General features: G+C 33.7%; 2 protein-coding genes across 2 annotated transcripts in view; one reads left to right on the forward strand and one right to left on the reverse strand.

Moving 5' to 3' along the window:
• LOC128558917 (uncharacterized) overlaps window positions 1–18,023 on the reverse strand; it is a 34,829-nt gene extending 16,806 nt beyond the window's left edge. The window contains exon 1 of the mRNA XM_053549213.1: window positions 17,771–18,023. Coding sequence (XP_053405188.1) covers window positions 17,771–18,023 — 253 coding nt within the window. The remainder of the gene's footprint in view (window positions 1–17,770) is intronic.
• On the forward strand, window positions 12,648–25,354 carry LOC128559126 (uncharacterized). The gene is made up of 2 exons (XM_053550297.1): window positions 12,648–12,981; window positions 21,145–25,354. Exon 2 carries the CDS (start codon window positions 21,644–21,646, stop codon window positions 22,454–22,456), a length of 813 nt encoding a protein of 270 aa, XP_053406272.1. The 5' UTR covers window positions 12,648–12,981; window positions 21,145–21,643; the 3' UTR covers window positions 22,457–25,354.
• Window positions 25,355–25,747: the final 393 nt, after the last annotated feature.

The raw sequence follows: 25,747 nt of genomic DNA on the forward strand, positions 1-25,747 counted from the left end.
CTTTAAGATCGTCTTTACTTATTTTATCGGGATTAGATTCATCTACAGAAAAAAAGTCAAACATTCAGACGGTTTGTAATATTTATATTTTTCTAAAACATCATTATCTATAAAAGCATCTAAATCTACTGTATGTATTTTTTTTTTTCGGTCTTGCTCCCATTCTTCTGATTCTTCAGGTTTCCTTTCTCGTTATAAAAATTTTTTTCCCAGTATTTATCAACCTCTTTTTCGTTTTAGTTTTTGTTGTAATGGTTGTAATGGTTTTTGTAGTTCCGGAGGTGGTTGTTTTTCCATTATCTCTCCCAAATTTTTTTGTTGTTGTCTACTTCTTTTATTTTATCAAAAAAACTTTTTGAAGTAACGCTAATTGCTCCTTAATTCCGGGTAATGCTTTTAACTGACTTGATAATTGTTCTTTTTGCCTTTCTATTTTTTCAGTAATTGGCCTATAAATTTCAGTATACATATCCCGATTTGTAGCTTTTCTTATTTTTTTTCTCATTATTTCTTCTCTAAGATCTCTCATCTTTTGCCCAACTAATTTTTTTCTTATTATCATTTCATTAAGTTTTGATTGCATTTTTATAATAATGTAAGATAATGTAAAATAATGTAAAATAATGTAAGATAATGTAAGAATTGTAAAATAATGTATATTATATAAATGGAAATTCCAAATTATAATGCAAAAAGTGATAAATCCGAAACTTTAAACAATTTTATCCTTTAAAGCCAGATTCATGTTTTAGAATGTTTAAAATTGGATCGTCGGGATCTGGAAAACAAATACATTAATGCATATACTTCGAAAACCTCTTATATATTATGATAAATTATACTTATATGCTAAAAAACCTAGAACATCTAAATATCAGGATTTAATTAAACCCAAATTAAACCAAATTGCCAAAAAAAATTAAAATAGATCCAAATGAAATACTTGAAAATTCAGCTGATCCCAACCAAATTGAACCTTGTGAGAATTTGAATCAGAAAAACAAAAAATGTTAAAATTTGATGATTTTGTATGTGAAGATAAAAAAGTTCAAAATGAAATAACAAAATACTTTATTCAAGGACGTCACAAAAATTTTTGTGTTATTTATTTAAGTCAGTCTTACTATAAAACACCAAAAGATATTCGAATTAACTGTCACATTATATTTTATTGGTGAATATCAAGATAAAATGGAAAATAATAGGATTTTTAATGAACAAAATATAGATCGTGATACTTTTTCTAATGTAAAAAAATCGAAAATATGATTTCTTATATATTGACAAACCAAGGAAGTTTTTAAGAAAAAACTTTACTGGTAATATATAATAATTAAAATAATGGGAGTTTTTAATGATGTAAAAACAAATAAGCGAACCTGACAGTATAAGTAAAGTTAAATTGATATTGATTTAAGTGATTATGCTACTAAAAAGCAATTAAAAAAGCTTAAAAAGGAAAGGGAATCGTATCTTCAAGAAATAAGGAACTTGATAACACAATAATAGAGCATTAGATATGGGGGTAATGAAATAATCAACCTAGGAAATCCAGATAAACCCAACGATGCAGTTTCAAGAGGGTTTGTGTATAAAAAAATTCAAAGTGTAATAGATGACTATAAACTTGAAGATGTCAAAAGTAAAAAACAAACACTAGAAGTAGAAGTAAAGAATTTTTGAGAATTAACAAAAGATTTTAAAAAAATTCATTATTAATTAATCATTACAAGGTAAAATTGAAGGAAGAAATGAAAGCTATGACTGATTCTATTAAAGAACTTGAAGAGAAATCTGATTTGACAGATGACAACATAAAAGAAGTATTTCGAGTCAATTTAAACATTTTATACACTCAAGTTCAAGAATTAAAAGATAGTATGATTAAACATGAAGAGCTAAAAGAAAAATTTATTGAAGCTGAGAAAAAGTTACAAATATGTATCAGTTAAAAATTTAAGAACAGAAATAAATAAACTAAATACTGAAATGAAAAAAGGGAATCAGATTTACTCGATACATTTTCAAATAAATTTGCAGAATATAAATCTGAATTGGAAAAGGCAGCTTCACAAAGAGGTGATGATCATGATACAGCATTAGATAACCTTAAAAAAGAAATTAATTTTAAAATAGATAACTTTAAAAACAAATTCGAAATTGGATTAGTATTGTTGAAAAACCCGTCACAATTTAAAATATGCATAATTAAGTAAATTACAAAAAAATTACAAAAGATATTAATAAATTTAATGATAAAATTAAAAAAATAATAAATGATCTGGACTCTGTAGTTGAAAAATCAGTTAAACAAGAAGAAGCAATTAAGATAATTAATGATCAAATTAAAAAAATAAAAAAATGATTTGGACTCTGTAGTTGAAATATCAGCTAAACAAGGAGAATCAATCACTGCTAATACCCAAGTAATTACTGCTAATACTAAAGCAATAACCGCTAATGTTGAAGAAATTACCACTAATGCTGAAGAAATTACAAAGTAAAAAATGTTTTTTAAAACAAGAAACACAATTTGCTAGAACAAAAGGTGTTGTTGACAATTTATCTGCTTCTGAAGTTCTACAAAAAAAAACGACTTGATGATTTTTGCTGAAATAATTCTTAAACTTAAAAAGAAGACAAAAAAAATAAAAGAAGAATTGGAAAAGAAATAGAAAAAATGAGACATGAAGTGTTTCTCTTTGAATACTATTATAATCATACTTTTGATTACATACAAATGAAAAAGTATTTTAACCGTGGTGGTGTCTGGATATATTCAACATATAAAAATATGGCTGATCTGAACTATTTAAATATATTTAAAATAAGACCTGGAGTTATCGTAGATTATGAAGATTTTATACTCACAAACCAAGAATATAAAATAGCTGTACCAAATATGGTTTTGAAGGGTGTGTTTGAGGTTAAAAAAACCGGAACTTATATAATAGATATTAATATTTTATTAAAGGGTGTGAGCCCCCTGGGTGAACCGAATAAACCAACTAAAAGCCCAATATCATATTTATACTTAGATTTTGGGGTAGTGGTAGTGATATAATTATTAGTACATTTACCAATACTGTAAATATAGCAGCTGAGGACTTTGACACTGATAAGTTAATATCTATGTATAAGAAAAAAATTAAAGTTCATCTAACACAAGGAACAATGTTTGACATTAATCCTTATGAAGATTCAACATTTACAGAAGTAAATTTTACGCTTTTGACGAGTAGTTACATCAGATTCTACATATCGGATGAACCTGCATCGAATACTGTATCGGATGAATTGTATCGGATGAACATGTATAACCTGTATCAAATGAACATGCATTCCATGATTAGAAAAAAAACTTTTGAATTAAAATTTTAAATTTAAAAGTTTAATTACTTGTTGTACCCTGATAATATACTTACTAATTGAAAATAAGATCAAAGATCATAGACCCACCTTTACATTTTATTAATAAAAAAAATCTGCCAAAGTTTTGTCAAAGATTCGGCCAAAGATTCGGCCAAAGTAAAAGCAAATGACAGTTTGCTGCCAACTTGGCAGAAAAATGGCAGGTTTTTTGCAGATTATTTTTTATTGGTTGAATTTATGGTTTCCCACATAGCCATTTTCAGAAAATACAACGTAAATTCCAATATAACATTTTCAGAAAATATGTCAGCTATTTATAACCAGGTTTTCTGAAAATATGAGAAAATGAAAGTAAAGTTAAAACCTGTGGATTTTTAATTGTCCGGCATTGGTCGGTTTAGGTCAAAGACTAAATGTTAAATTAGATTAAACTGCGCCAGAAGCGCTATATTTAATACTACTTGTCAATAGCCACCCTAAACTGACGCAACAAGATTAATTGAACTATTTCAAATTATCTGTGCCAGATGTATGATTTTTCTCTACAAATGAAAGAAAGTAAAGCTTTTACCACATTGTAAATTTCCTGCAAAAGTATGCTCAAGATTTATAGTTCAAGGTTTGCAGTTGCTGAATAACTGACCTTAAATCTTTTTAACATTAACACCCTTCAAATATTTTTATAACAGCTTTTGTGTTACGGACAATATGACAGGAGTTTATGTTTTTATCATAGATAGACTTCTGTGGTCAATTAATACATAATATATTTGATGAAAATAGTAGTAATATGATTTTTTACAGAACCAATAATAGACAGAACATGAGGTGCAATTTCATTACAATTTCTTGATTATCTAATAGATTATATATTTGTAAATAATTGAACATCTCCCTTCTTTCAATGTCTCATCGATATTTGACCATTTTGTGTCGATTCGCTGTAAAACCCAACTCACTCACTCACACAAACTTCGTAAGTATAAATTAAGACACATTCAATTTTGACAAAGTTCTGAATTTGACAAATGATGTAGACAATGGTGAAGTATTATTTTATTAGATATTTTTGAACTTTTTGGGGGTTTTTTTGGTATTTTTTGGGGTAGTAGTTTGAGTAGAGTCACATTGTCATAGTTTGGTCATGCAGTGGCATTTAATGGTACAGGAAGACCCAAGGTGCACCTCAAGGCATTGTTCCAGACATCAGGTTACAGCCGACATTCCAGAAGAATTTTCTCTTGAAATCATGTACACAGTACCATTACCAACTTTTAGTAACATCTCTAAACCGATAAAGCAAGACAGCTTTACATATCATAATAAAACCATAGAAACCAGTAATCCAATATCAGTGCTTCGTAGATTTCCGTACTAATTGTTGTTGTTGTAGTAACACGGGGAAAAATCGATAATTAATAGCTTTGGTCTGACGCATTTATGTACAAAAAAAAAAACAACAAGTAATTGCTACACTAAGTCTGTAATTTCAAATATGCGCCACCTACCAATTTTCAACAGACTGTAATGAATTTTCAGAGATTAAAGTTGACGATATTTCTGATAGACTGCTTTTTTCAGTTCTGTTATTCTCCATTTCACACCAATAAATCTTCAAACATGACCACAAACGTCTTTTTTCAGCAGAGCGCAAAAGACGTGCTTGACAGGTTTTCTAAGTAGCGTTCCTATATACAACAAAAATACGGCAAAAAGTCTTTATTTTCAAGTTTGTGTTAAAATTACCTCTCCAATGATATATAATTTGTCAAGTTTATTTAGACGTCACATCGGAGGCAAATGATTTATGAATGCAAAACACGTGAAACTGGCGTCGAGTTTCACCCAAAATTTTGCGTAAAGACGCCTATATGATTAACTTGAGAAACTGTCCAATAGTTTTTTGAATAATTTTGAACAAGCGTACATAATTTCAATCGCTATCTATTTCAAAAAAGAAATACGGGGGTCAGCGTTAAGATTTCGCTCTGTGTACCATTGCGCTTCCCCTACCCACAGTAAAAATAATGATACCTCGAGTTTTATCGTAAAATTTAGGCCAGGATTAGACTGGCATCAGTCGTAGTGTGTAGTAGTCATGTGCCTATCTTCAGGGAGTGTGACGTCATCATTTTCCCTATAAATTCTATATAAAGCCGCCATCTTGGTCTCGGAGGAGGGAATTTTTAGAGGAGGAAACTTTCAGTACATACAGAGGGTGACGTTATCAATACGGTAAAACAATGCCAGGCTACATGTTTTATGGCATATTCTTGCATAAAAACTACTTTTTTCACTGGATCCGCCCATGTATAAACGGGAGAAAAATCGTGTGCAAACAATGCAATTCACGTGCTGTTAATACATGATTTTTATTTTTGAAATGCTTTGCCAGGGATATATATGTGTATTTTTGCGCACCCTGATATTTGGCATCTGCGTCTTGTTTCTTCCATAACAACCTCTTCTTGTAGCATTATAGATACAATGTAATCCATAGTATATTTAGCTGTATCTGTTTCCAACCCCAAACGTACTGCCCCCATCAATATACGCACTAGCTTCTCTTAGAGTTCACTCCCTTTAAAAAAGCGTCTGTTCAGTTATTGTAAATAACTGTGAATAAATAAGTATCGCGTGTAATTTGTGCTATTGTTCGTTTTTAGGTATTATATTTATGATTTTGGTAAGTATCAGTCAGTATGTTTTTATCTAATTGCTCGAAGAATTTGTATAAACAGCTTGGAAACTTGACACTACGTTCGTACTCATCCGCACTCCAAATGCGTGTCCGTACTCAATATAACTCGAATGTAAAGTTATTATTCTTGAAATTGTGATCGAGTCCACCAAATTGTGAAATGATATGAACAATTATTGGTAATTTTATGTTTGTAATAATGAGAGATAAAAAAAATCGCTTAAAAACCTTCAGGATGTGCTTTTGATAGTGTTGTTTATTTCCGGGCCCTGGAAACGGATATTTAAAACATGTTTACCGTTTTCAAGAACAACAGCAATGGTAAATAAAAAATGTACCGGAATCGTCAAGTCATCACATATGAAAACAATACATAAATCGTCGTGAAATATTTTTTTATGCAAGAATAGCGACAATACACGTTTGTTATGTGTATTAACGTCTGCAGAAGCCCTTGGGATATGTTTGTGACCTCGACCTTCGACCTTCGGTCTCGGTCACAAACAATCCCGCGGGCTTCTGCAGACGTTAATACACAAAAAAACGTGTATTATCCCTACATTAATTGCTTGGCTAATTGAATTGCTATTAGAATGGAGTTTTAATGAAATGCGTTTTAAAAGTAGATCAATCACGCAATACGTACATGTATCTACATGATTAAGAATACTAATAGGGCCATCCAAATGTACTAGTAACAGTACATGTCCACCCAGTATGGTAGACTGTTGAGTCTAGGTTCTATATAGTATGCTTACATCGGTTGATGCAAGGGCCATATAAACATAAAACCAACTGTATGGGTTCTGTTACAAGTGTATACATGTACAGTCGTATAGTTGATCAATGTTAAGACACAGATCAATAAGAAACAGCATACAGTTTATATTCTTTTTATTAGGACTACGATACACAACTATAACATCTTAATGTACAATATATATGAAAACTATTTACATAGAAAAAAGTTCAATATACTTCATAATCTTTAATTGCATAACATTGTTCTATTATTTACAATAACACTTAATCCACTCAATCAATAAACACATTGTTCACTGTCCAACAGGGAAATAGTCTATTTTGCCAATTTTCAGTACAAGCAATATTGTCTTTAAATCAGTTAAAATCCATATGTATAAGATATATAGTTTTCACGAATGACTCGTTTGTCAAACACTAGTCTGTAATCTTTGTTTTATGACATAGTTAAAAGTTTTGTACTATTCCTGTCTCTACTAATTTTGAAAAGATCCTTGACTGTTATTGATTCTTTGGAACTATCAAGTACCATTGTCTGCATTACATCAAAATTGATCGTTTGTAAATTTCTGTAACTGAGTGTGATTCTTCTGATTTTACAATGTGTTTGTTTTCCAGATTCATCCGGCTTTTTCAAGCGAAATGCATAGTTTTTTGGACCTCCAGTAATGAAAGTTATTATAGCGTTTCCTGAAACTTCGTCAGTAAGATCGCCGAGATAATCACCTAGGGAAGGCACCCATTCACCCTCCTTTGTGGCAAATATAACCGAATCTGTGTCCGCGTACAATGCCCTTTCAGCTAAAGGCTAAAAGTAACTGTACAGTTTTAGACGGGCTTGGGCAGTCGTATAAGCAGCTATAATGACATTTGTTTTTGTGTTAGTGTCGTTTTTATATTTCCATCTCATTTCAACCAGGTCGTCTGAAACATAATTAACCCAGGTGACTTCTTCTTTTTCACTAGTCAATTTATCGAAATATACGGCAGGATCGTCGATGATTTCAACTTGTGACATGTTTGAACGTTGTCCAAATTTACCCCAAAACGAATTCAGCATCAACTTTGCTAAGGCTCTCATGCCGGGATTTTTTGTATGTTTTCATAATCAAGCCAGATACCCTCCTTTTCATGGTATTGTGTAATATACTTCTGTTTTTAAATTAGTTCTTTTGTTGTACACCACGATGGCCAACCGCTAGCTTCCTGCTTCAGATTCAAGAAGGTATTTACATACTCAGCAAATACGCCTCCTTTCATATTGTTGGGATCGTATTGCGACACGTTCTCAAAGTGCCAGACTTCATAGATGTTCGCGATTTAATAGCCTTTTTCAATAGCTTTCTTTAGTTCATCTGTCACCCACGTTGCCACAAAAGATCGTTGTTCATCTGTATGAGTACACGTACATTCATTCTTAACGTCTGCGCACTATTTACATAGATGAAATAACAACTTGCCGTTGACTTTGCATTGTAGAACAGGGTGAAACAGCTGACGTGGTGGAATGACTTTGCATTTAATCAGGCCTTCGTAGTTTTGAAGACTTTCAAAATTTTCTGTGATGATGGTAGGATGACCCAATGGTACTTTTCCGGTTTTGTTAATGAAAGGATAAAGAGACGTGACATCGTAGTACTGGATTGTCTCTACCGACGAAGCTTCTTTAACAAATATTCAAAATAAGTAACGTTGTATTTCTGTTAGTTATCCATTATACTTTATATACATGTATACCGTCAATGTTAAGAACTATACTCTAACGCAAAAAGAGAGTGTGCATTCGGGTGTAGGTTATGTTGTCCGAAATAGATTATTTTGTCTAAAAGTATGTCATGTTTGATACCAAAGCTTAGTGCAATTTATGGTCAATTTGATGTGTTTCGATTATATTCAAAATTTTGACATTTATGGGGATTCTTGGATATTCAAAGCTAACAGGGTTCAAAAACGGAAGTTGTAAATCTCTTTCTTGTCAGATCATAAAAAAGCTGCTTGTTCCTCAAACATTATTTTGTTTAAATATTGTGAGTGATCACTTTTACTATTTATTCAAGCATTGCTATGACAACGTTTAGGCCTAACGTAACAGTACAATGACGTCGCGAGGAATTTTATTCCATTCTTGAGTAGCGGTTGTCACCCGAGGTCTGCTGGATCTATGGCGTACAGCAACTCGACCAGTTTGCTTAAATTACTGGTGCAAAAGACTAATGACATTAAATTGGCCCCCAAACGTTCTGCTGACGTAAATAACGTTGCCACCCTGTTGATGCATTTCTAATGCTTCAATCCGCCGAGTTTCACTAAGTCGTGGCATTTTACTACAGCACAGATTTGAAATCGAATGTGTTTTAAAACATTTTAAATACCTTTCACCAAAGCTATAATAAAACTGACAAAACATGTGTTTTAGATATATACAATTCCTGTGGGCAACACGTGCAAATCGTGCAAAAGTCCAAATCATTAATTATCTTGACTCAAACCAGTTTTATCGTAAAATTGAAGGAAGATCAATAGAACATGCTTCGTGCAAAGTATGTTGCAAATTGTAGACGAATACCTCTTTTAGAACTGAGAATATTCAAATTTAAAAAGTGCACACTTTCTTTTGCGTTTGATTATAGAATATTTAATTACCACATCATTTTGTGAGTGGAAAAATGCACATATATAGGGATATTATTTTGTTTAAACATACTAAATTTTTTATTATTTGATACATATATATTGCTTAGCTCAAATGTATCTGAATCTACAGTCTGTGAACAATATTTACTTGTATTCGCGCCATAATACACCTAAACTTGCTTTTTTAATTAATATCCATTGGTGATTCAGTCTCTAGCTTGCCTATCCATTCTACTTCTTTAATCTGCCTTTTCAAGTTCTAGAATTTTCACTCTTATGTTATTTTCACTGTGACATGTTGTATTGAAATGGAGCACTACTGGCTTTTGTCTCTTCAGTCTACGTCCGCCTCGTGATTTTTCATCCTTTCAACGTTCTCGACGTCTCTCCCACGAAAACATCTTTTTCACAGAGAGTACAAATATCCCGTACACAGTTAGTCGATTGACATCCGAATTTATTTTTCTCTTTGTACTTATCCTGACCTTTTGCTAACGTGTCGTATATTATGCATCCTGGTCTACAACCCGTTTGTTGGCGACCTTTCCTTCAATTTTACTGAGCTTTTCATATACGAGCATATCTCCCAAGTTTCTATTACGCCTGAATTCAACTATTTGTGGTTCTGCAATGATTTCTTTCATACTATCTGATTTAAGTTATGTGGGAAGACGCTTCTAATGATGTTGCCTATGTTCGGAAGTTGTTTTACACGCGTCTCCCTCTCTATTTCTCGTTGTTTCACATTCTTTTTTCTCAACATACATTTGCGTTAGACAATATATGTGTATAAAAATGTAGAATGTTTAAACAAAATAATATACCTTTTGTCAATATGTGCATTTTTCCACTCAGAAAATAATGTGGTAATTACATAATTTAGTTATTAACATCTTTTACATTGACGGTATATTTTTGTAAATCAGAAAATTACATGCATTGCATTGTTATGCATTGTTCACCATAATAGCAACAGAAGTTGCATTTGCTATTATATATCCGACCATCATTACAACTGCACAGGTTTCCTGTTCTCATTTTTTCCCTATAAATTTCTATTTTCAAAGTATGAAAATTACATTTTGCTCGAAATCTCAGATTTATTAATACTATTTTCGGGTTTTAATAAATAATTCGAACGTATCAGTGTTTTATTAACTCCCTTTATTAAAGGTTTGAAGTTAGTAGCGCGTTTTCTTTTTCTTTTTAAATAGATAGTATGTACTCCAATCAGTCAGTAAATTTTCAGTGAACACCACTTCGAATAAGTGGTACTGCCGAAATTGAATGATGGACCAGTCTATTGTAGAAATATAGCAGGCTAAAACATTCTACTGTGTTGTTTTGACAGTTTCCTCCACATGCGCACACTTACTCTTCCTTTCTAGATTGCGGGACCAATGAAAATCTTTTCCGCCACTCCGCGTATTAATTTGATTGGTTGGAACTAACCAGCGGCATAAATTAGCAGGCTCCGCTGTTTATGTATACTTCTGGCGGGGGTTCAAATCAGCGGGATTTATAAAGTATGGAAAGCCATAGAGGAACCCCGCTAATTCCATATAGATTATATAGTAACAGCGGGAATTCGGGTAACCCCGCGCTTCTGCAACCCCGCCAGTAGCACCCGCTGATTCAATATACTTATATAGTAAATGCGGAAGCCGCCGATTTAGACGACCCCCGCTGATTCAATATGAATTATATAGTAAATGCGGAAAATCTGAAAACCCGCTGCTTTAGTAATATAGTAATTGCGGAACTTCGGAAAACGCGCCCATTCAATAACCTGCGGACCCGCCGATTCAATATACTTATATAGTAATTGCGGAGCTTGATAAAACCCGCCGATTCAATACAGTAAGTAGTCTAATGGGCTCATTTGGAAACGCACCCGGTGACCCCATCTATATTATATGTAAAGCCGCCATATTGGATAATCCGCAAATGAGTGAATTTTCAGAATCGATCATCCGTGAATCTATCCATTATTTTACATAACTTGGATTCCCAGTTTATAACCGTTTAAACGTTTTTAATGTTCAAATCAATACTCATTTTTTTTTCTTACTATTATAATCTATAACACGCAATTTCACTTTATACGGCATATAAGCTTTTACTGTTATTTTTTTTTTAATCTATAACTTTGAGTTAATAATAGTAACAAATATTGGACTTTCCGTAGTTAAAATATAGTAACAGTCCACGGTTCATAACTCATCATATCACTGGCACCAGATCAGAAAGAAAATGCCTCCGTACGTGTTATACCCTACCCCTAGGTATTCTATAAGAACCATGGTCATGAACGGGAAAGTGCACTAACCCGTTTTAATCGTATATTTCTCAACTTAAACGCGCAGTTCGGTGAATGGGTACCTAGTATATTGAACAAGCGATAATTTATCTTCCATCGTGCACAAGTCACATTGTCTCAATATTCCATATTGCTGAGATTATCACCATATTTTATGCTTTCATCAGCGTTACAGAAAAAACTTGCTTGACCTTCCCTAATGAACATCCGGTCTAGAGGTCACGGCAGTGTGCACATGTTTGGCGAAATGTAAACAAACAAAAACAGAATTTTAAAAAATCAGTTTTACACTAAAACTAGAAATGATGAATGAAATTCATCTTGTATATGATCTTTATATTGAAATCGTACAGTGGTCTGCATCTGTTCTGTTTATTTTATTCATTTTGTACATTTATGCTGCATTTTCACATTTTAGCGAACACGTGTAGTAAAATGACGATCGACATACATTTTCACAACAGCCAGTCAGAATGGTTTTGTGATCTAGAACGGAACTTCACTAGGGAAGTTCAAGCAAGTTTTTTGTGTAACGTTGAAATAACTATAAACTACGCGTTGTTTTTCTAAGATAAGATGTATTGAAGAAATGTGACCGGTACACAATGACAGATAAATTACCACTTGTTTAATATCAGTAGTACACATTTACTGAACTGCGTGTTTTAGGTATGAAATGCGCGATTGAAACGGGTTAGTATATTTTCCCGTTCATGACCATGGTTCTTATAGAATACCTAGGGGTAAGGTATAACACGTACGGAGGCATTTTCTTTCTGATCTGGTGCCAGTGCATCATATCGGTAACAAACGTTTGTACGCATTCGCCAATTTGATTTATACATAATAAACTCTTGATAAAATGTAAATAAAAGAGATTTGACAAATTAAACTTTCTTTAACATAACTATGAGATCCAATTTTAACAAGATATATGTTGAATTTTGCATTTACCTATTTCTAAATTTGTGTATTTGTCATTTATTTATTTGACACAATTACAAAGTAAATTCAATCAAGTTGAAGCGGAAAACAGCATATGTAGGTAACCAATCAAGAAATGTTTTGATTAAGATTAACCAGTCAAATCTTGTTTTATAAAGACATATAATACTTTTTACGTATAAATGGTATGTCATATTTCAAAGAGACGGCGAAGAGAAAGGTTCAGATAAACCGCAGGGACATAAAGGTAAAATATTACACTGATAGTAATCTTTTTTTGTCATATAAATATTTTTATGGTTAAACATTCTTTATGATCGAGCCAGGTTTAATGTTTTGCTACGGGTAATTGACCTTATTCACTCAGCAATACGATAAACTAAATAGGCGGGTAGTTTGTAGGATATTTTGTAAACGGGGTTAAGAGGTTTGAAAGTGTTATTCTATCTTTCATATTTGACAAGTGGCACGCGCCAGTGTCCTTTCATGGTTTAAACATCAAAATAAAAAAAAACCAAACAAACACAACAAGATTGGATGTAGTTTATGTAAATTTATTTACATGATATTTACAAGACATACAATACAATACACAAGTTACACAAAAGAGCTTCTGTTTAGAAATTAAAATCTGTATATATGTAAAAATATTCTAAAAGGTATAAAGATATCTTTAGCTTGATGGTAACAATTGCACAACCTTGGAAGTTTTATGATCGTTTTTAAATATAATGAAAGTCAAGACAACCATTTTTCTCTGAGCATCTTCCTTTGTCGCTGTCATGACTACTTATATATTGTCGTTTGTGGATTAGAAATAATAAATATTTGTTGCAGTCACGTTGCAGTTTATAAAATCGTAAAATTGTTTGATAATAGCATCGTGCAGGAGGTCGTAGTTGTCTTCTGAAACAGTCTTGCTTGATATTCGTTTGCGTAAACGCACATATGTTTGCTGCTTGCAGCACAGATTTCTGGTTAACGTATTCACTATATCAAAAGCTGAATATATTTATAATAAAAATTATATTAATAAATTTATACACAAACAAGTTGCATTAATTCCAATTTTCAGTTCAGTGCTGCAATGTATTCGTAAATGAAAATGATTCGCAGTTTTTGTTGCCGTTAAAAGTTTAACTATATTCTTTCTTCATTTACAAATGTAGACAATCATTAAGATGACTACATAAAAAGCCATTTTCAGATTGGAAGTTTATTTTGGCTAGTCCCTTAACATAGTACGATGCCAAAACCAAGATACCATTTAATGTTGGCGCTTTATTACCTATACCAGTATACCATATATTAGAAGATATATTACTTTCGAATATCGTTATAACGATTCAAAGATACATCTTTCCGTAGTTGCCAAGGGAATGTATGTTATTTCTATTCTAGCACTGCAAATATGGTCATTTTGTGTGTTTTCGTTTCTTAGGAGAATGAGTTTAGACTAAACTGTTAACAGACTAAAGTTCAGAACTTTCGAAATACTAAATTCTAGTATTTCGTCGTCTTAAACATTGTAATTTATCGGTAATATTTTCCTAGGAGCTATATTAGTATTGTGACGGACATCTCGTTACTAACTTGAATAATTTCACAGGTATCCATTAGAATCTAGTGAGAATACAGCTCTCGTGTTATGGTTTCCAGGATGTTCTGTAATATATCAATAATTAGTGAGACACTCCATATACAGTCACAAAAGTGCAAAAGTAGCTAAATGTGATGAAACGTATGGACTTATTACTACTCTATTAATATTCTGTGTAACAGACCTGACCAGAAGAATATTTAATCATAACTAGACACACCAATGAATCATGACTTTACATACAAGTAGATAAATAAGTTATAACTAGATATAATAATCATAACTAGACATACTAATAGATCAGTCATACAAGTAGATCAATGAATCATAACTAGACATACTAATAGATCAGTCATACAAGTAGATCAATGAGTCATAACTAGACATACAAGTAGATCAATGAATCATAACTAGACATACAAGTAGATCAATGAATTATAACTAGACATACAAGTAGATCAATGAGTCATAACTAGACATACAAGTAGATCAATGAATCATAACTAGACATACAAGTAGATCAATGAATCATAACTAGACATACTAGTAGATCAATGAATCATAACTAGACATACAAGTAGAGCAATGAATCATAACTAGACATACTAGTAAATCAATGAATCATAACTAGACATACTAGTAGATCAATGAATCATAACTAGACATACAAGTAAATCAATGAATCATAACTAGGCATACTAGTAAATCAATGAATCATAACTAAACATACAAGTAGATCAATAAATTATATTTAGACATTTCAGTAGATAACTGAATCATAACTGGACAAATCCGTATCTTATTACATGCAAAAACAGAGAGGGTTGCATAGGTTTTTGACCATCTTGACCTTTAAGGTGAAGTGTCAACAAAAATCATATATGGTTTGTAATGCAAAAAAAAAAAAGTTGAAATGTAACATATATATGTTTAAAGTTTATTTGACTTTCTCACGTTTTAGGAATAACGGAAGGTGTATTGAATGTGCTAGAATTTAATGTCAATCGGATAAGATATAAACATTGTTTTTCCATTTTTGCATGACTTAGAAACATTTGCTAAAGCACAGTACAGCTCATCATTGCTGCGTCATACCTTTATAAACAAAGAATTTCTTTTATTTGACCAGAGGTTTCAAATCACAAACCATCATGGAAGTCGTGAACAAAGATCAGTATTTTACAACCATGGACTCATCTTAATATGCTGAGCTTGTTATTCATGTCATATTTAACAGTCTTTTGTTTTCAAAATGCATTAATAATTTGTTTTGTCGGATTAGGACTATATATTAGGTTGAATTTATTATCCAAATGCATTTGCGATGCATTATTCCTAGGTCCTTGAATAATATTATAAATATACATCATAATATTGATAAATAGATTGCGCTCTCAAATCATAATAATCTCAACGTATTAATACAAAGTGATATTCGTAATCTAAGTCTTTAAACAGTTTAAAAGACGCTATATACACCTTATCTAGGAGCACAGCCATATTCTCTGTTAAAGCATATTGGAAGTCAGTGAAATTTAGCAAAAGAGTTTTGCCTCATCATACGCTCCGCAACTTTAAACTGTTACTAAGCCACTTCTTCATCTGTTGTACATTGTTACCACATAAATGAACACTTTCACATGTTACATATTAAGCACAAGTAAAAAGACATCATCGTCATTTTTCAAACGTCTATGATAAGACGAAAAGGTGAAAATCCCTACAGAATAACAAAGTTTTACGTTGATTTTATGCTGACTGTGAAAGACTTTCAAACTTCCACTATCATTTCAACGTGTTAATACAGCCAAGTGGTGTAATAAAACATTTATGTTGGCAATATTATCTATAATCAAAAACACGGAGTCTCATGAGTAAACTAAGAACACGTCAATTAGTTTTAACTGGATAAGTAAAACAGTTTTTGGAACTCTTTAACGACAATGTCCTCACATTCTTGGCTGAAAAACTTCATACTAAAGAGTGAAGTGATAACGATCGTGTTATGTACATCTTTTGCAAAGCAAACATAAGCCTAGACAGATGTACCTTAAGCATAATGTTGTCATCAAAGATGATTTATACTTGACAACCTTTAGACAATAGCGTGCTTGTTAATGTCATTGAGCTGTAGAACGTCTAGCTGTAACAATTACTTAAAAGTAGTCTATCATCCAACCAAAACCAGAACAGTTAAAATATATTAGTCTTTTCCTCGAGAAATATCAACAAGATTTCAGAGAAATCTATGAATTCTCGTAATACCCACTTATTATATAAAACCTCTTGTCTAATTAGTACTGTTATAACAGTATTCCAAAACAATTAAACTTAATTCCCCTTATCCATGTTTAACTGAATTTCTAATTCATTTTTCGTCGTATGTGATGAGAGGATCGATAAATTAAGCGTGTATAAGTTTATTTAGATATCTAACTTATTTAATTTCTTCCACTGATTGATAATATTATTAGGCTAATTGGGAAATTCTTATTTCAGTAGACCAGGTTTCAGGGCTATGGGCACTATTGGGATGATTAAAAACTTACTGTGCGACGTCTATGAATATATACTTGTAAACAATATGCGTTAATCAAATACAAGAGTTCCCGGAAGGGATGTATATTCTTCGATTACACATTTAGATAGACAGTAATCACTTCCTAAAAGTTGTAGAACATAAACAGGAAAGAAGTTAGTAAAACAACTAAGTTGAAAGACGCAATACTGAGACTAAAATGTCTGACATTGTTATTTTGTATTGTTTCGAACATGACTTTCAAAATAAGTAAATAATAATGCATGGAAAAACTGAACATATCAAAAGCAGTTAGACCCGTATACTGTCAACCGAGAGACCATCAAACGTTATATCCGTTGTTTATTATTATTATTCCCTGAAGAAGGCATGGAATATAAGTAAATTCTAAATTGACGGCGTGTTTGGTTTTTTATCCACTACACTAGATTATTTTGCTAGAAATCTTTTAATCTGCCAATCATTATCTAAGTTACTCTTTAAGTATTTCTCATTCTTGAAAATTCTGTCAAAAAAATAATAATAAAAATAAAAAATAGAAAATTGTTTATGTCTGTACATTGTATAAATTGGAATTTTTGACTTTATATATTTAAAAAATTGGCGTTGACAAAATCTCACATGCTAAATTATTTTAAGCGAGTTATTTCCCTTGAGTTATTTTATCCCCTGAGACAACTAATGAATTAAATATTCTATTCTTAATGTAAATGCTATTTTGACAGATCTGCTGTACATTTAATTTGTTATCATTATACATGATTTATCATGTTATATTATTGTGTACTTTGTAGTATCTTATCATTGTCTTTTTAATCTTATGATCACTTGAAAGTTGGAAACTGTAGTATGTAAATTTAAAGGAAAATAAAATTCTTATTTCCAGCCAGTTCTCACTTGTCGCATTCCGCGTATCGAGCGCAAGTCCTCTACGCTGCAGATCATTAGCTTTCACCCAGCTATTGAACTTCTTCGGATAATATTTCCATTGTACAAAATATTGCTTATTTTGTCCTTTTCCTCTTGTCTTTATAATTCTGTTAATTTTAAAGCTGTGATCTGGATCGTAGTTCACTTTCTGCATTTCACTCTCATAAAATGTTCCTTTAATTTCTTCATCTTGCAAATCATTCAGCCTGTATACAGGCATAGTTCCTCTGTGATAACGTTTTGACACTCGGAACACTTCTCCGCTGTACGTTTGATCATACGCACGAGTAAACGCATTTCTCAAATATGTAATCCTTACATAGTCACCAATTTTAAATTTGAACGGTTTTAGTTTTGCGCTGATTTTGCCTTTCCTCGAATTTTGTGCAAAATATGTGGCTAATCTCACTTCTTCCTGGTTAGCGTTTTTTACACTGGCCGGTGTTGTTCCAATTGTTCTATGGTACGTGGTATTGTATGACTTTGAAATTGCTGATAAATAGGTAGATATGTGTAGTTATCCTTGTATGCTAAGTAGCGCATTATTCTTGATTTTAAGCTTAATACTGCACGTTCACTCGTGCTCGCCTTTGTCTCATTCTGTGTTGGCGAGTATAAGACATTATATTTTTTCATCAGATCTTGTACTGATTTGGCTCTGAACTCCTTACCTGAAATTGTACAATTGATAATTGTAGTCATGTCTTGAGAAAAGATGTATGCATTTGAAAAAAAAAATCCAGGCTGATTTTACTTCTGATTGTAAATAATGTATTTATGTAAAGAAATTTTATAAGATGTTCAAGACATATACCTTTGTCAGTTATCAATCTTTTCGGCATGCGGCCTGAATTTGTGAAGATGTCTTTAAATGCCTCTGTCACATAATTTCCAGTTTTCTGTTTGAGAGGTTTTAGCCAAACGTACTTGCTGAATGTATCGATAACTAACAGTATGTATTTGTATCCTTTGTTCCATTTTTCAAACTTGACCATATCGATTAAGTCTGCCATCCAAAGGTCGTCTTTTCTGCTACTGACCACATAATTTCTTTGAAACCGTCTTCTCACAGGTTTATGCAGACTGTATGCTTCTTGATTGTGTAGAAATTTCCGGATTCTGTGCATCCCAATGAAATATTTGCCTTCCTCTTTTACGGGCTTTGTACAATTTTTGTGGTCCGCTGAAACTCGCAGGATGCGACGGATCAAAATAAATCCTTTTTAAATAGTTTTCCCATTGAGCCATGTCTGCACTCTCCAAAATCCACAACGTAAGTGAAATAATTGTTTATACATTAAGTATTTTATTCAGTATCAGTCTCGTCCTCCTCGCTGTCTTCATCGATTTCCTCGTCCGACAATTCTGTCTCAAACAGTTCCTTAAATTCAGGCCTGTACTTTCTCGCAGTACACGCTTATTTGCCGATTGAGTGCTTACATTCTTCTGTGTCAATGAATGTATATCTTGTAAAATCTTTTGATGCAGTGTACTGTTTTGAAGTGGCAGAATATACGAATCCAACAAATAGTCGTATTTTGTGAAGAATGTGCGTTCGTTATACGGCTGAATACGATCTTCAGTCATTTCCTGTGCAGACTCCTCGTCTTCTCCGTCCTGTATAAACTGATTATACAATTTGTCGTATTTACCGTCGTTACAGTTTATAGCTTTTTTCCAGAGGGATAGATAAGCCTGATTTTCTTCAACGTTATCTTCCATTTTGCCACAACTGCTGTATTCTATTTTTCTTTTCTTTGGTTGCGTAGTGTCGTTATTTTCTGCACACCACCCTCGTTTTACATGTCTCTGTACATCGTGCGAAGAGTCGAACAAAAGTCCACAATCGTCGCAAGCATTTGTATTTTCAGCCATAATTTCACAATTATATCCTTCGATGTCCACAGTTTGACTTCCGACTGACAAATGAGTTAAACCTGACTGCTGCTTGCCTTTTATACAATTTCGATCTGATTCTGTCATTTGATTTGTCAGTTCTGTAAGGCTTTCTTTGTTCGTAGATTTTCTGTCTACCCACGTTAAATCATATTTCAGTCTTGCATGTTCCGGTGTAAATGGCTTAAGATCCACCAATAGACAACCATAGAGCTGTTTAGTTGCTTTCTCAAACTTCTTTAAAAAGTATTCACTTTTACCAGGGTACATCTGTCTCGCTAATGTGATCATAGATTGTTTGTCCACCGGGTTATTGAACATTACCAGGTAATGACAATTTCTTCTCTGTGTCGGATCCTTACTAGCGTATAGGTTTTGATTGATGGAAATCACCGACAAAGATCTATGATGAGACCCTTCTGTGAACAAATCCGTGATTCTTTTGTTCTTTCCAGCCTCTGACATCATATCATCTAGAATTAGCAAGTTATTAAAATTTGTGTCAAAATATTCGTCCTCGTTTATGTCCGATGGAATGCCTTGGTAAAATTCCACCTGGGGGTAAACTGTGCTTTGTATTTCCCCATAAATTGGTTGCCATCTCTTGTAAAGCCAAACTATTCTCTGTACACTAGGCTTAATTCTGTAGGTATGATTTTGGAGCAGTTCTTTTACAAATGTTGTTTTCCCACATGCTGAAAAGGAGTAAGTTTCAGCATTATAAATGTTCGAGTAAACAGACTGGTATTACAAAAAATATATGAAAAAAGGAAACATAGTTAGGTTATATTCTCACTGGTAAGCTTTCTAGGATCGTAAATAAATGTTTATAAAAGTCAACAAACACTGAAAACAAAATATATACCTGTGGGACCAGAAATGATCATGGTAAAAGGATGCTGGAGAATAGTTGGATCAATTTCCCGTGACGCTCCCTGCGGAGCTCCTCGTGGTGCTCCCTGAGGCGCTCCCTGAGGCGCTGCTTCCGGAGCTCCCTGAGGCGCTCCTTCCGGAGCTCCCTGCGGCGCTCCCTGAGGCGCTCCTTCCGGAGCTCCCTGCGGCGCTCCCTGAGGCGCTCTTTGTGGAGCTCCCGGCGCTCTTTGCGGAGCTCCCTGTGGCACTCCCTGTGGCGCTCCAAAATGCGCTCCTGATGCCAATTCAGGCATATGAGTTGAATTTCCAAAGCGTTCGTCTTCTTTTAGATGTTTGTTTCTTTTATGCCGCATCATGTTGTATCTACTACAAAACGTTTCACCACACTCCAGACAGTTAATTCTATCCATCTTTACACTCCGACGTCTGTTATGAAAATAACAATAATACAACTCTACTAACTTAACTATGCATTTTCGATAGGAAATTAAAAGAACCAATCAGATCGCTTTATAAGTTCAAGAAACCCTATAAAACGTAATATTAAAGCTGAGTCTTCATTTTCACTTCAGATTTCACAAAGTACACAGACATGGCCTATCAGTGTGAAACGTGTGGAACTAAATTTCAGAAGCTAAGTCAGCTCTTACAGCATCGGCGAACAGAAAATCATTGGCAGAAGTATACCTGTCCCAGCTGTAAAAAGTGTTTACTAGAAAAGACAACTTGGAGCGTCACCTGAAAAAACATTACGATGAAAACAACCATCACTGCCCAGACTGCCTACGTGTATTTAGCAGAAGGGAAGCACTTGATGAGTATTTTCATCAACACCATACTCAGTAAGGTGGTGCGGCATCAAAACGCACTTTAGAAGACAATGAAAGGGAAGGCGTTCCTGCCAAAAGAGCAAAACTAACTGCAAAAGATAATTTAAATCTATTCTACGATATAAAGAAAATAACAGAGAAGAGGATAGAAAAGTTCAAATCGACGGCAACATATTACAAAATTTCATTCCATGATTTGGAAGTATCAGGGCTTCAAAACATACTTCAGTCACTGAAGATAATGTTTCAGTCCATTCTTGACAATGTGATGCGGGATTTATCTTCAACAGATTTAGTAAGAGTGTCACTGGATAATGCGGAACTGGATTTCCCTATTGTATTGCCATTTATGAAACGATACCAATTAACTGTGGAGCGTCTGTTGTCGGAAATTGAACGTGTGTTACAGTCGTATGAAGAATTTGTCCTTGATGATACACTTGGAATTGAGTTGGTGCATGTGCAGATGCCAGTAGGAAGTGGTCATAAACGACAGCCTTTCGTCAATTTAGACAAAATGCTTCAGGACAAGAAATGCATCATACAGATTCAGAACAAAGATAAGTTGTGCTGTGCTCGGGCATTGATAACAGCAATTGCACAAATAGAAAAACATCCGCATTGGAATAAAATACGACAAGGCCGTCACATACAGTACCAGCTTGCTGTTGATTTACATCAAAAGGCAAATATTCCATTGCAATCATGTGGAATGGAAGAAGTTAAAAAATTTCAGAATGTCCTACCAAAGTATCAGATCATTGTGTTATCAAAGGAACATTTCAACAGTATCATCTATGAGGGTCCAGAAGGAAGAATTCCAGTTTATTTATATCTTCATGACGGACATTTTGATGTTATAACAAAAATCACTGCATTCCTTAACAGGAGTTATTTTTGCCAATTGTGTAAAAAGGGGTACAATACGAAAGAAACACACAGATGCAATTATCCTTGCCCTTACTGTCATCATATACACGAAGACGACTCTGAGGATTGGATATTCTGCAGTGACTGCCATAGATCGTTCAAAAATCGAACATGTTTCCAGTGATCAGGCAATCAGTACTAGATTACACAAGAAAGAACACATCTGTGGAGAGAAGTATTGTAAAACGTGTAAGGACTTCTTTAAAGAGGACCACTGCTGTTACATGACACCTGTAGACCCAGGCGAGAAACTCACAGATAGTCAAGATGAAACAAAATACATCTTTTTCGATTTTGAGTGTACACAAGATGATCAGATGCAATGTGAACGTGGATATATGCCTGGGGTAAACAAAAGATGTGTGAATTGCAGCAAGGCTTGGTGTGGTTCATTTGAACATCGACCCAACTTATGCATCGCTCATAAAGTGTGTGACATGTGTATAGAGGGCACTATTTCTTCTACATCACATTGTAGCCAATGTGGTCAAAACGAACGCATTTTTAAAGGCTTCTCTGCCGCTTCTCTCTTTTGCCAGTGGTTATTTTCTGAAGAAAATTGTTGGGGGTACCGTCATATGTCACAATTTTAAAGGGTATGACTCTTATCCGATTCTGAGCTACCTTCATGATAACGCTGTACTCCCAGAAGTCATAACAACGGGTTCTAAATACATGTCTATTTATGTTCCAGTGTGCAACGTAAGATTCATTGATTCATCAAATTTTATTCCCATGTCACTGCCGGACATGCCTAAAGCTTTTTGAGAGACTGAAATAGCTAAAGGATATCTTCCACATTTATATAATAGAAGGGAAAACCAGTTCTCAGTTCTCCAGTGCCTGCCTGAGTTAAAATACTATAACCCCAGTAGCATGAAACCTCAAGTAAGACAGCAGTTTTTGGCGTGGTATTCCGAGCACAAAAATGAATCTTTTGATTTTCAAGAACAACTGATCAGTTACTGTAGAAGCGACGTAGACATCCTTCGACGATGTTGTCTGAAGTTCAGGTCATTGTTTATGGGGTTAACGTCCAAAGAGGGAAGAATTGGCATTGATCTGTTTCAAAGTTGTATTACCATAGCATCCGCGTGCAATTTAGTTTTTAGAACCCTATTTTTACAACCTGAAGACATTGCAATTATTCCTCCCCATGGTTACAGGCCAGAGGCTAAGCAGTCCATAATGGCTTATCAATGGTTATCGTATTTGGCACATGAAAAAAACATCAATATCCAACACGGTAGAAATCTGGGTGAGAAACAAATTGGTCCATACAAAGTTGACGGTTATTATGAAACAAAATTGGGCGAAAACGTTGTTCTAGAAATGCATGGCGATTTTTGGCACGGATGTCCCAAATGTTTCTCAAAGTCCACAGTTAATCCTGTCAGTTAAAAGACCATGGGCGAACTATATTCAGAAACCATGGAAAAGAAAAAGTATCTTGAAAAACAAGGCTTCACATATGTTTCCAAATGGAAATGTGAATTTAGAAAAGATATCGAGCAAAATGCTACCCTTAGAAATTTTATTGAAAACCAAGAGTTCACTACCCCTCTAGAACCAAGAAATGCCTTTTATGCGGTAGGACTGAAAGCTTCAAACTTTACGAAGAAGCTTCAAATACGAAGCAAATCAACTACTATGACGTCACATCACTATATCCTTTTATTAACAAGACTGGAAAAATTGGTCACCCTCAAATTGTTACTGATGACTTTAAACCGTTAGACCAGTACGAAGGGTTAATAAAATGTAAGATTGTGGCACCAAGAGGGCTCTGTATACCAGTCTTACCTATCAAATTTAATGGAAAGCTGCTGTTCAGTTTATGTCGTACTTGTGCTGAAAACTATCAGCAATCAGTTTGCGATCACTCTGATGCAGAACGTGCATTTATAGGCACATGGGTTACTGATGAGGTAAAGATGGCTATAGCTCAAGGGTATAAACTAGAAAACATATACGAGGTTTGGCATTTTGATACGGTTTCTCAGTATAACGCTGCCACAAAATCTGGAGAAATATTCACTGATTACGTCAATACATTTCTAAAGATAAAACAGGAGGCCTGAAACTGTAAAACTGAGCAACAAAAGAGATTGTATATCAGGCAATACTATGATAAAGAAGGCATATCATTAGAATACGAAAACATTAAAAAAGAACCCGGGCTTGCGTTCAATTGCCAAACTGATGTTAAATTCCTTTTGGGGCAAATTTGGACAAAGGTCAAATCTCACTCAAACAACCTATATTTCCGATCCCTGTGACTTTTTTGAAATGATGACAAATGATCAACAAGTGGTCAAAAATGTTAGGTTTGTTAACGAAGAATATGTCCAGTTAGATTGGATATATAATGAGGATTTCATTGAAATATCCTCTCGAACAAATGTTATCATAGCCGCATATACTACAGCCCAGGCCAGACTCAAATTACACAGTTTTTTACAGAAACTTGGCAATCGTGCTCTATATTGCGACACAGATTCTATCATATTCACAAGCAGTCCGGGAGATGGGAACCCTCACTTGGGGATTATCTTGGAGATTTAACAGATGAAAATCCTGGGGATAGTATTACCAAGTTTGTCACTGGTGGACCTAAAAATTACGCATATACACTTGAATCTCCTGACAAAAGCGGCAACTCCTCTATATGCAAAGTACGTGGAATAACACTGAATTACAAAAATAAACTTGCAATAAATTTTGATACCATCCAGAAAATGGTCACTGGCAAAACAAATACAAAAGTGATAAAGGTTGTTGATGGAAACAAAATGTGTCGAAATAAAGAAGTAGGCCATATTATCACAAAAACTGAATGCAAAGACTACAAAATTGTGTTTGATAAGCGAGTTATTAAATGCAATTATGATACCCATCCTTATGGCATGTAATTGAATCGGAATGTAAACCACTTGCATTTTATACATGTACATACTAAATCATACTGATTAAAATATCACTACGTTTATGTTGTATACAAATAAAGTATATATGTATATAGTATGCTTGTCTTTGTTCTTTTTTCTACTGCATTGTACCACCTGTACTTTATGAAACATTAAACCAAAATAATTATTAAACCTCAGGAATCTAACCTTGTACTATACATTGACCTTCTCGTTCATTAGCCCATATATGACACTAGGTTTACATTATAACACCTCCGTGGTGTTCAAAATCACCGATTAAGTTACGGACCAATAATTCTGTGACCATAACAAAATAAGCGTGCCATCAATTGAGATAACAAAATACATAAAGTTTAAATATGACAAACATGTAAAGCTCTAGATCTAATCGATAAAGTCACGCCGGAGTGATTCTGAAAATTCACTCATTTGCGGATTATCCAATATGGCGGCTTTACATATAATATAGAAGGGGTCACCGGGTG

The sequence above is a fragment of the Mercenaria mercenaria genome, chromosome 8, assembly GCF_021730395.1.
Source record: "Mercenaria mercenaria strain notata chromosome 8, MADL_Memer_1, whole genome shotgun sequence".
Taxonomy (NCBI): domain Eukaryota; kingdom Metazoa; phylum Mollusca; class Bivalvia; order Venerida; family Veneridae; genus Mercenaria; species Mercenaria mercenaria.

Coding starts and splice junctions, on each gene's coding strand:
- LOC128559126 (XM_053550297.1), top strand. CDS start 21,644: ATGTTTCAGTCCATTCTTGACAATGTGATGCGGGATTTATCTTCAACA.